Source organism: Urocampus carinirostris, chromosome 4, assembly GCF_059441175.1.
Source record: "Urocampus carinirostris isolate Australia breed hairy pipefish chromosome 4, RoL_Ucar_1.0, whole genome shotgun sequence".
Lineage (NCBI taxonomy): Eukaryota > Metazoa > Chordata > Actinopteri > Syngnathiformes > Syngnathidae > Urocampus > Urocampus carinirostris.
The window spans coordinates 50,030,099-50,042,447 of NC_142352.1; the positions used below are offsets into that span (position 1 = coordinate 50,030,099).

Sequence of the window (12,349 nt, forward strand, 5' to 3'; positions counted from 1 at the left end):
AGTCCACGTTTAAAAGCGTTATGGGTCGCCAGTTTTTTAAGTCAGTTTTGTCTCCTTTTTTGTGCAATAGAGTAACTATCCCTATTCTGAAACTGTTGTCTCGACTGGAAAATTCGTTAAAGACAGTAATCAGATCTAGTGCTAAAATGTCCTAAAAAGTCCGATAAAATTCGAGGTTGAGCCCGTCCTCCCCGGATGATTTGCCTTTTTTCAAAGTCTTTATGCAATCTTTCAGTTGGTCTTGGGTAAAGTCCGATGCTAAAAAAGGGTCCTGACGCACTGATCTTGAGATATGATCTAATACATGTCCCATTTCATTCTCATATGTTTCTTTCTTTTCATATAATTTTTTTTGTAATAGTCTTCGACAAATTTGGATATTTCATTACTTTCCTTTGTTATTTGCCCGTTTTCGTTTTGGAGTTTAAAAAGCCCCTCACTTTTGCTCATAATTTTTTTTAAAAAGTAGCGTGTACATTTTTCCCCTTCTTCTACTTCTCTTTCTTTGCTTCTTATTATGATGTCTTTGTTCTTTATTTCCGCCAAAGCGTTTAGTTCTTGTTTGGTCTCTCTGATTTCATAATTAAAGTCCATCCCCTTTTCTGTTAGGATGAAATAGCGTTGGAGTCTTCTTTGTAGTCCCGACATGCGTTTCATCTCTAAGTTTCTTGTTTTTCCCCTGCATTTTTAAAAAAAGTCTGTGTTCGTTTCTTTGTCATCTCCCATCATTGTGCTCAGGAATCATACGAGTCTTGAAGTGTCTGCCAGTCTTTGTACAGCTCCCTGTATTGTGCGGCTAGAGCTTCATCCTCCAGCAGGGAGCTGTTTAACTTCCACAGTCATACCTGAAGGAAATGAGAGGGGTTTTTTTTTTTAAGGGTTATTGTTCTATCTTCGTTATTCATTATCCATTATCCGTTATCGGTCAGTTCATAATACGCCACAAAGCCTAGGAGCCGGGACACTTACTCTCAGCCAAAAGGCCAAGCTAAGGTCCTAGCCCTAAAGCCTTGCTGCGATCATTGCGAATGCACCGTTCCCGGAGGTACTGCAATACCGGGCCGATGCATGGAGTGGACAGAGCAAGCTCTTATTCCATCTCCGGATTGCAAAAATCAAAGATCATGGCAAAGGCCAAGCTAAGGACTGACATAGCATCAAAGAAGGCCAGCCTAGGAGCCGGGACACTTACTCTCAGCCAAAAGGCCAAGCTAAGGTCCTAGCCCTAAAGCCTTGCTGCGATCATTGCGAATGCACCGTTCCCGGAGGTACTGCAATACCGGGCCGATGCATGGAGTGGACAGAGCAAGCTCTTATTCCATCTCCGGATTGCAAAAATCAAAGATCTAACTTTAAAGAGAGCAGGACAGTAGTAAGTGATCCGAAAAAAAGACGGGAATTAATCTGGCATCACTCAGTGTTAAACCCCTTGTAAATATGTAGTCTATTCGAGAGGCTCTGGCATTGTCACTACTGAACCAGGGGAAGCCCTCCTCTTCTGGATGTATGGATTTGAAACAGTCCTCCAGTTTAAATGTCCAGCACATGTTTTGCAATAAAGTTGATGTTTTATCTACTTTAAACTCCTCATCGGTCCCCTTTCTATCCTTTCTACTTAGGATGCAATTAAAATCTCCGCCCACGATTAGTGGTTGATGGCCTAGCATATGCGACTGGATGTCCTCTAAGAGTTCGTACCTGAGTTGTATGTCGGGGTGGCCGTATATGTTAATGAGGTTGAAATCGTTCCCTATTTAGGAAAGTCTTGCTAAGATTGCGCGTCCGTCTCTCATCTTAGTACTCCCCTTTATGATGAGTTGAGGGTTGTTCATTAAAATGGCCACCCCATCGTTACGGTTTTCATTTGAGCAACTCCATAATGACGGATCTGGCCAAATATCTTCCCACTGTTTATAATTTTTTAGAAAGGGGATGCAGCATTCTTGTAGTAAAAACACATCCGTTCTGATAGTTTTTAAGAACGATAAAACGCTGTGAGCTTTAACCTTTGATCTCACACTTCTCACATTGATAGTAAGTAGAGAATGTAATGTTCATAAGTGTTGTTAAAGTATGTAAACTACTTGGACAAAACAGGGGGATCCGAGTCCATTCTTTGGTGGTCATTGAGAGTTTCACCTGTGTTGGACTCACCACAAGAACGGTACCTCACTTGGAGACTCACCGGGGAAAAACCTGGAATCCTCTGACTCTCTGTCTGTGGTTCCGGGATTTCCCCTTTTTTCTGGGTTAGGGGGTGAGCCAGAGGACCTATCGAGGGGTCTCTTACTTCCCTGCCCACAAAGGGTCAGATTTTTTCCCTCCCCGACTTCCTCCGGCTCAACTTCATACAGTTCCCTTGTGGGCTTATTCATCGGCAATCGGCTTTCTTCTAAATCTCTTCTCTTTGTTTCCGGTGTTTTCACCACCCCCAATTATGTCTTATTTTTACCCCTCTTTCTAGTGCCTGTATGGGTTTTTGGAGAGTCATTTGCCGTTTCGATTTGTTTGTCTTCTTCAAATTCTGATAGTGGCATAGAAAAGAATTTTGCTATTTTGGACTCTCTTCCAGGCCCTTCTTGATTAATGTGTTTCGGGAGGGGCAGTTGCCTTTTCTATTTGTTTGTCTTGTCTAAGTTTAGGTATTGTATGAAAAATCAAATTTGAATTTCCAGGTCCTTCCTGACTCAAATTTGATTCTTTGGCCTCTCCTCCAGGGGTTTTGGGAGGGACATCTGTATTTCCAATTTGTTTGTCTTGTCCATGTTCTTTTTGCATTTCTTGTTCATTTTCATTGGGTAGTTCCACAACTTTATTCATTTCTTGTTCATTTTCATTTGGTATTGCCATAACTATTCATTTCATTGTCTTTGTTACATTTATTCATTTCATTATCTATGTTGTCTAAAATCATTTCATTGTCTTTGTTAACTGCCTTCCTAGCTTTCAACTTGTTAGCAGACGATTTCGGGCAGTTCCTATAGAGGTGATCCGTTTCTCCACAGAGGTTGCATTTTCTGCTATTGGTACACTCCTCAAAGGAATGTCCAATTGTCCTGCACTTTCCACAAATAATTCGATCACATACCTCAGCCAGATGCCCATGCTCACCACATTTGCGACAGAGTTTTGGTTGTCCTTGATAGTGGATAAAGCCACGGTTTTCCCCCAGGACTATCATCGACGGGAGGTGTTTCAGTCCCTGAAAGCCCTGAGGATCTTGCCATTGTTGGATGGGTATCCTCCAGGCACAATTCCAAACGCCTTTCTCATCCCCTACCTTCATAGCCTGGCCTTTTATCGAGCAGTATCTACTCAACCATTAACAGATGTCATCAACATTCACCACTTCATTAAACATTTTGACAATGACTATCTTGCTAGCATTTTCAGTGAGCTTCTCCCCTGTAAATCCAGAAAACTGGGGCCTCACCCCCTCAAAACGATCCCAAAACTCTTGAAAAAGAACCGCCGTTACAAAACTTACATCAAAGTCCTTGCCAGAAGGCAAGTTTATGACGCAATGTAGCTCCTCCGGTTTAAACTTCAGAAGCTTTTCAATAAACTTGTTCATAAAATCCAGCTTTTACATTTCTACATCTTTGAACAAGAATCGTACGCAGTTATGTCTCCGCCCGCCGCCATGGCAGGACTCGGCTGCTTTACTTCTAGCTCACGAAAAAAAGCTCACAAAAAGTTCCATAGGTGTATACAGTAAGTTTTTTACATAGTATTCAATTCTAGAACCAAAGTTGGCATCACAAATGGGAAAATGATACCCGTGATTAAGGTATGATGCAGACTTGTAAAGTCCGGGTCCCGTTGAAAGTAATCTAAGGAAACAAAATGTATAATTCCAAAGTTAAGGGTGGGAAAAATATATATCCACTATTGTCCGCTGCGACAACAGACAGATCTACCGGTAACTCAGCTTTACCCCAATTCCCATCAGCCCGCATTTGCTCCGCCCCTTCTTTTTGATTCGTCCGTAGAACACATAACAGAATAAATCTCTAAAATAAATACATTCCAAAAATATACAGTTGCAAATACATATTATACATGGTTACACATATTTACGAAGAAAGACAGTTTTCAAAGCTTTAATAATAATAATAATATAACTTTCATCCCAAACCGTGCCTTTGAAAGGTACCAACACGCCCGCAATGTATCAATCGTGTCTGTCAAAAAAAAGCATCCCATGATTATGAAATTCACGGAAGATCGTCCTCAACTTTCTCCTTACTCTGTACAACATGCTACAGTGGGTATTAGCATGTCACATTGGGTATTTGTATATTGTATTCCTTTTGCTTTATTATTGAATTTTTCTCAGCAAAGGGATGCTGCTGGAAATGTGAATTTCCCTGCGGGGATGAATAAAGTATCTATCTATCATAACTATCGCCATCAGGGCGTCTTCCTCCTCATTATCGGAACGTACCTTAACTTTACAGACAATGTATGCTTAAACTTAGAGGTTAGTCTTTTTGGCGCACATATTCTGCTGGTCTTAATCTTACCTTCTATACACCAGCGCCACTGGTGGCCGTTAGAAAAATTCCATAAATTTGCCGCTTCACTGAATAAGCCGCAGGGCTGAACATTTGGGAAAAAAGTAGCGGCTTATAGTCTGGAATTTACGGTACATTGTTTATAAGATTTTTTTAGCAAATTACACCAAAAACTGGTTCTGTTGGCGTGACACCTTGATCATAAACTATAGATAAAAATGTGCCCTATGATCATGGCGCTTTGCAGGTTTTCCCACCCTCCTTCTTAGCACAAGTAGAATAGTTTTTGTTTACACTTTGGTGTACCTTTTTTAAATAAGTTCATTTGGACAAGATAAAGTGTGACCAAGTGTGGTAAAAGCTGTACACTGTATGTTAATATTTACACCAGATTGAAATGTGGCTTTATATGAGCGTCCTAACACTTAATATCATGTTTTTGTCCTTCTTTTCACTTCTCCCTTTTTTATTTACTTTCATCTGTCAGTTTTGGTGTCTGAATTATTTTTTTTCTGCTTTTGGCATCTTCTCATACTGCCTCCCTGGTTTGTTTGGCCCCAGACACCATGAGCCTGTAAGATGTTGTTGTTTTTTCCCCTAGCATACAGATTTTTACAAAAATATTATTTTCCATACCTCATTTGCATGTTTTTGGTCAGCTAGTGGCAGGACATTGTTGGTTGGCAATCCATGTTCTCTGCTTGTCAGTTTTGAGTTTGCAGTGAGTTTTTGGGGGGGTATGTGCATGGTTTTGTCCAGGCCTCTGTGGAGAACATCATGAAGGATAAGATGCCCAAGAAGGGAGTACGCTGGTGGTTCTCATGGAGGAGCAGAAACAGCGATTCAAAATCAGTGAGTAAATTATTCATCTCATGATTCACAACACTGCTCCAATTATTTGTCCTTCAGGAATCCACAGTAGATTGGGATGGGAGTTCCATTCCCATTGAAGCAGCTCTCAGGTACGACTCGCAAGCTTCTAATTCTGTTTTCAGTTTTCACTTGTTGGTCGTCAAGCAGTTTGATGGGGTTTTTGTTCGTTTTTTTGCAGGATGAAGGATGAGTCGTCCTCAAGCGACGAGGACCATAGATCCGCCTTCGTTACTGGAAGCTGTCAGTCAGACCCCCTTGCTTCTGCTAACGTTTATTACAAGAAGACACTTAGACTCACCTCAGAACAGCTGGTGAGGCTCATACATCACCTTATTTTTAGGTTTTTGTTGCAGTAAAATAAGAAAAAATACATTTAAAACACAAATCATGGATCATTTCTCCTAGTTTGTAATAAAAAATAGGATAACTGATACCAACTTTGTTTTCAGAGACAAACTCAAGTCTTGAGTTGTCATTGTTACCATTAACATCAGTAGATCTACCCTAACCCCCCAAAATACTTTAAAAAGTAATATAACAACAACAGTAATAATGATAAAATCACTTCTAAACCTCACTGTAAGGTTTTTCTTAAATGTGGCATAAATGTGATGGCAATTTAATCTCTCTAATTTCGATTTTCTAGTTCTAGTTTTAATATGACCAGTAAAGAGCAGCCAAAACCAGTGCTAGTCACTGTTCCAAGTATCTGAAGTATATCATTAAAAGTAATGCTGGTATCAGTAATGATACATACTTTGTATTGGTATGAACTTGTCATTCTTAGAAAAAAGAACAATAAAATTGACAAAATTGTATCAAATTTTCCTTATTAGATTTTGATATATTTAGGGTAATTTATTAGAAAAAAAAGTTATAAAATGGTGTAGATTAAGAAAATGAATCCTCAAGGGACTGTGCATTATTTAGGACCACCAATTGGTGAAAACCTATTACCCTATTTTTACGACCATAGGTTGCACAGTGTTAAAAGGCGCTGTCTCTGTAGCTTGTTGTATTACTTTATTTAACACATACACACGGCCCTCCTGATCAATGGGCGCGGGTTCGCTCTGCTACGGCCGCCTACAACACCACAGACAAGCATACAAGTGTACGTATCTAAACATTTTGCAGGAGCAAAACTGAGTATGGTTTTGGTTTATTTAAATATTGATTACAAAGAACTGAAGGTCTGTTACTTTTTTTGCTTTTGTTCGAGCCTGGACCCTTTTAAGAGAGGCGTGACGTCAGGGAGGAGAAAAGTGTCTGGTGAAATTATGGCTCTTATGCTGCAATTCAGAAAATTGGGAAGTTGGAATTATCCCGCCAGATTGTAACAGATACAACCTCAGAGCGTTTCAAGTGGGAAGTTGGGTTTTTCAACCCCTTACCAGGAAAACGTCATTGGAATGACTCTGAAAGTGGGAGAACCTTGTCGCGAAGTCAGGCCCGACAGCATACACTGGTTTACACCCTCCGCATCATATGCTTCGATATCAGTCATTCTTAACTATCCTTTGCAATTCACCTCTATCACTAGAACACACTCTTGCACTTACCGACCTCACATCAAGAGAATGTTTCACCCTATTATCCAACCGTATTTGAGCCTTGCTCTGATTCTTTTTCCCAAGTCGGGCAGTCGGGACGGAAGAACGGAGCGTGGTCGGAGATCGAGACAAGTCAGGTAACCGGAGACGATCAGGAATCCAGGGACGGACGAGCAGGAAACAGGACGGGACAGACGGGAGCCAAAGTGAAAAGGGGCAAGCCTTGCATGTGCTGAGGTTCTCTGACGGACTGACAAGGAGTGAATGAGAAAAACGTGTTTAAATAAGAGGGGAACTAATCAGGAAACAAGCAGCAGCTGGGACTAAACGAGTAAGCTGCTCAAGGGACGCCTCTCAGCACCAGAAGTCCCACAAAAGAAAAAAAATCAGTACTCCAAAGACCGGACCAGAGGAAGGTGGCCCAACATCAGCATTCGGAGGCGTGGCAGGCGCTAGACCAGGAGGAGGCTGAGCGGACAGCCAGGCAGGCGGAAGGGCGGGCGGCCTGGTGTCGCGGGTGTCCTGGTGTCGCAGGTGGGCGGACGGGCGTCGCTGGCGGGCGAAAGGGTGTGGTAGGTAGACTGACGGGCATGGCAGACAGGCTCCGACAGCGTACGCGCTGACAGCCCGAAGCAGGACGGCATGAGCTTGCGCCCAATTGCAGCGGCAGAGATGTGGTCTCAGCCTTACTGAAGACCTCCTGAAGCTGGTGGCAGCAGTCGGGAACCTTGGACAGATTGGGCGGTAAAGTAGTAGGACCGGATCGGACGGGATGAGAGGCTGTGCGTAGGCAGGTCTGGTGACATTCAGCCCCCCACTCCAGAACCGCCCCTGTCCGCCAGATGAAGTGAGGGTTGTGCTGAATCAAGCAGGGATTACCCAAGATGAGAGGCGATATAGGAGAGGGGAGCAGGTGGAACCCAATCTCTTCGACATGGTTCCTGGAAAGCCTTATTTTCACCGGCTCATGTGTCACTGTACTCAGCAGGTGACCGTCCAGAGCTCAGGCTGGAACCGGGGTTTGAAGGGGGAAGAGCCTTAACCCCATCCACTGGGCCAAGGCCATGTCCAGGATGTTGCCCTCAGGGCCAGAGTCAACAAGGGCGGACAGGGACTGTTTGGAGCCGGAATTAAGAAGGTGGCCCTGGAGCACTGGCCCTTGGTCTTGGAGGTCTGGGTGTGGGCTGAGCTCAGTCAGACTCCTACAAAAGTCCGGAGACTTTCCCCTTTTGATGGGCATGATGAGACCCATTGTCCTTACCCCCCACAGTACAGACAAAGGCCCCCAGACAGACATCACTGGTGTTCCGTCACCGACAGGGACACACGACCCACCTCCATAGCCTCCGGTGGATCTGTTGGATCGTGGGTGGTAGCTGGAATGCAGAGGTGGTGCCAACCTCCCCGAACATGTGCGCTGTCCCTGCCGGATGCACATGAGGGATCTAGACGCGTCAGCCGATGATATCCCAGTGTCAGAAAACCATTGTAATTTCCTGGGCGAGTAGATGAAATGAAGAGCAGGCTAAAGATCCTCGTTCGAACTCCGCCATGCCCGGACAGGTGGTTTATTGTGAACGCCACCTTGGCCCCCCGGAGGTGAAGTTCCTGGGCTGCAGGTCAAAAACCAGCCGGCAGTTAGTAAGGAAAGTCCGGACCTGAGGAGGGTCGCCGCTGAACTTCTCTGCAGAGCCCACTCGAGGCTCAGCAAAACCCATGGCGGGCGTGTGCAGGACAGGCGGGGAGCGCGACGACATGGCAGGAAGAGAATCCACAGAGTGCGGGTTGATGACGGCAGCTGACGCGACAGAAGCTCCATGAGCCTAGCCATTTGCTCATGCTGATGCTGCAGGAGCTGTTGGTGTTTAGTTGGACTTGAAGCAGGAGGGCGGCGACGTCACTTGACATTTGTCGGACCTCGCCCTCAGTTCAATGCAAACGCTGCAGAGCGGAGGGAGCTTCCGTCTCTCCCCGATCAGCGCTTTTGGGAGCGTTTGCTGGGTCCATTCCTGGTCCGTCCGTACTACCAGAACCAGAACAGGAAGTAGACCCAAACACGTCATGTTTCACACAAAGCTTTACTGGAGAATCGAAGAAACCAGACGCGGGTAAACAAACAACAGCGATCCGGTGCTCGCTGGGCAGGAGGAGTAGGAAGCCTTTGTGAACTAGGCGTAGTCGGAGGTCGGAAACAAGTCGGGCAGCCGGGACGAGATTACGGAGCATGGTCGGAGATTGAGACAAGTCAGGTAACCGGAAGTGATCGGGAACTTAGGGATGGACGCGCAGGAAAAAGGACAGGACGGAACAGACGGGAGCCAGAGTCAAAAAGTGCTTGCCTTGCATCTGCGATCGATCCCTATTGTAGTGAATTGGTTCAGATGTAAAACTGCATTCACGCAACTGTTAAAGTAAACCAATAAACGCATTCAGTGCCAAAAATGAAATTTTTTTTTGCTCATTGTTTGTGAATCAATGTGTTATGTTTAGAAAAGATTCCTTTTTGTGATTATAGTATGTAGGGCAGGCTACTAAAGTACTCTGAATGAAGAAGCATTATACTGAAAAACAAATTGAAAAATACAAACAACAGTCTAAAATGAAAACAGAAAGTCTAGATCCAGCCCCAGATACAAACTTGAGTTTTACATCGCTGGCCTACATCATAAAAACGGAAACGTCAAAAAATGTTTGCTTTGTTTGTCTTTAGATGAGCCTACAGCTAAAGGAGGGTCCAAACGAGGTGGTGTTCAGTGTGACCACTCAATATCAGGGCACATGTCGGTGCCATGGCACCATCTACCTGTGGAACTGGGATGACAAACTGGTCATCTCTGACATTGATGGGACCATCACCAGGTAATATTAGGACGTCTTTACCCACTAGATGACCGCATTTCACTCAAAGTTCAATGCCGTTCTCCAGATCTGACACATTAGGCCACATCCTCCCAACACTGGGCAAAGACTGGACCCACCAGGGTATCGCCAGACTCTACCACAAAGTCAGCCAGTGAGTGGAGCTGTGGAGCAGTTATTCATGTTTATGTCGTATTTTTAACAAAAATGTGTTCCAGGAACGGATATAAATTCATGTACTGCTCGGCGAGGGCCATTGGGATGGCGGACATGACCCGAGGTTACCTTCACTGGGTCAACGAGAGGGGAACCATGTTGCCGATGGGCCCAGTGATGCTGAGCCCCAGCAGCTTGTTTTCTGCCTTGCACAGGTCAGTTTGAGTGATGCATAGAAATGATATGCAGATTAAAACTATCTTGATTTGTTTTTTTTTTAGGGAAGTTATTGAAAAAAAACCTGAGAAGTTCAAGATAAATTGTCTCACCGACATCAAGAACCTTTTTTGCCCCAATACAGAACCTTTCTACGCTGCTTTCGGCAACAGAGCTACAGTGAGATATCACACACTTAAGAGTGGATGAATGGATTTGGATCAGTTGGATCCAACTTTTTGGTTTGTTTTGCACCAAATGACCACACATTTTAAATAAGGTATACACAAATAACACCATTTGTTTTGTTTTTTTAAAGCATAATGACTTTTTTTTTTTTTTGTACAAAGTGTCTCATAGATTTTGGATTGTTTTGTGATTTATGAACCATTTATTCCTATTGTATTAAACAACACAAATTATGGTGGGTTAAAACAAGCTTTTGGGGGGATTGTTTTGAGGGGGTACACAAATGCATGTGACTTAGCGGTGGGGTGCATAGTTTGAGGTCTCCTTAAAAACCTTAAAATTAAAACTTTTCTCCATTGAGTATGTGTTAACAGTGCCTAACTGAGTTCAAAGTGCCCTTATGCTTCATTTTCCATTGCGCCCATCTGCTTTTATCTTACTTTTATCATGCCTGTTCAGGGTGGAACAAACCCCCAAAAAGATGAAAAAAGAGTTTATCTGAGCGCGTCTAAAATATGCCATGTACTTGCACGCAAAATATGTGTTACTCTGCTGCCCTTTCCTGACTGAAAGTCATGAATGCAACCTTGAGTTTTTAAAATGACGCACCTCCACCTTTACTTAAATAAATGACTTTTTCTTTCTTTTTTTTTAATTTCCTAGTTATTTTGGATTGCTTTTGTGGAGATTAAATCAAATGTATTTTTTTCCTAAGTAAACTGGGTCATTAAAACTAAGTTGCCACTTTTTTGGATAATCAATCACTGTAAACTGTACGACCCATTTTAAAAGGAGCTTGTTTAATATAAAAGAAACTAACTTTGGTCTTGTGCAATGTGAATACTTTTTTTCTTTCTATTAAATCGACAGCCTAATTTGGGGTTTGTTTGTGCAAAACGACCCAAATGGCTGGGTCAAATTAAATTAAGCAGTTAATCTGTCCACTTTTAACCCAAATCGGGTTGTAATAATTTTTAACTACTGTTTTGGCCACACGTGACCTAACCACGAGACGACACCACGACGGAGGGCAGTAAACCGTAGTAAACAGTATGCTAGGCCAGTAAACAGTAGTCAACAAATACCAAAAAGCTGTAGTATCAACGCCATTGGCATAGACTATTCAACTGGATATTGTGCAGCTATCGAATGAAGCACAAAGAGCGCTATTTAAATAAACTGTGAATAGCATTTGCACGGCTAGCACACATCTAACCAAATTGTTCGTTCTGCTTGACTTCAGTCCATACGATCTGTACTACCATTTTGTAAATGGAATCTCCCCATACACTTGAACTAAAAGCTTATAATAGTCTGGATGCTTACCAGTCTTTTGTAGCTGATACGCCAAATATGTCCCCATCCCGCAAACATGACTAAAAGCACTTGGTATCTGAATTTTAGGTGAAAGTAATAGAACAATAAAGCCCGGGGCATTTGCACCTTAAATAGAAATCACTTATGAGTATGCTGAAAATATTTACTTTTGCGAAATGACGTTTTATCCATTAGGAATTTGGCAGTTCATTTGGGCTTAAGAAGCTTTATGGTAGAGTACATAACAGAACATAACTATTTTGAATAGCTGTTTTATAAAAATAAAAGCATCTCGCTTACATAGTAAGAAAGGTAAGCCATTAATGTTACCTAGTTAGCTCTAGCCAACTTATTATACTGAGTGTCTTCGACGTGACTAGAATCAAACGTACCTTGTAAAAAAATGTTCGCTTCGAACCTGAAATACTCTTGGGCTGTCAGTGCTGTGCCTTGGCACAACGCCAGTCTCTTGGTTCGATTGCAGATAAACATCGCTGTCTTCTGCTTTTATCAAAAAGAATATGAAAAAAATCCAAATCAGGCTTAGAACCTGCCAGTTGGCACATCTATAAATCAAAATCAATAAAAGTCCTGGTTATATTTTTCTTTTAAGGTTTTTCATACTTGTTTCTTAAATATCATTTAATTTCTGTCTGCTAGGGTACTTCT

The 12,349-nt window shown here is 42.8% G+C and overlaps 1 protein-coding gene, 1 non-coding gene and 1 pseudogene across 4 annotated transcripts in view; 1 reads left to right on the forward strand and 2 right to left on the reverse strand.

Moving 5' to 3' along the window:
- Positions 1 to 12,349, forward strand: part of lpin1a (lipin 1a) — a 45,306-nt gene that overhangs the window by 26,728 nt on the left and 6,229 nt on the right. For 2 of the 3 annotated variants that reach the window (XM_088334778.1, XM_088334779.1), the window contains exons 15-22: positions 5,005 to 5,091; positions 5,277 to 5,369; positions 5,427 to 5,479; positions 5,569 to 5,701; positions 9,654 to 9,802; positions 9,870 to 9,956; positions 10,021 to 10,173; positions 10,240 to 10,354. In XM_088334778.1, the coding sequence (XP_088190904.1) occupies positions 5,005 to 5,091; positions 5,277 to 5,369; positions 5,427 to 5,479; positions 5,569 to 5,701; positions 9,654 to 9,802; positions 9,870 to 9,956; positions 10,021 to 10,173; positions 10,240 to 10,354 (870 nt within the window). The remainder of the gene's footprint in view (positions 1 to 5,004; positions 5,092 to 5,276; positions 5,370 to 5,426; positions 5,480 to 5,568; positions 5,702 to 9,653; positions 9,803 to 9,869; positions 9,957 to 10,020; positions 10,174 to 10,239; positions 10,355 to 12,349) is intronic. The other variant, XM_088334780.1, reaches the window with a different exon arrangement.
- Positions 1,024 to 1,218, reverse strand: LOC148368079 (U2 spliceosomal RNA). Its single transcript, XR_015850379.1, has one exon. It is a non-coding gene; the product is annotated as a U2 spliceosomal RNA (small nuclear RNA).
- On the reverse strand, positions 1,247 to 1,404 carry LOC148368080 (U2 spliceosomal RNA; annotated as a pseudogene).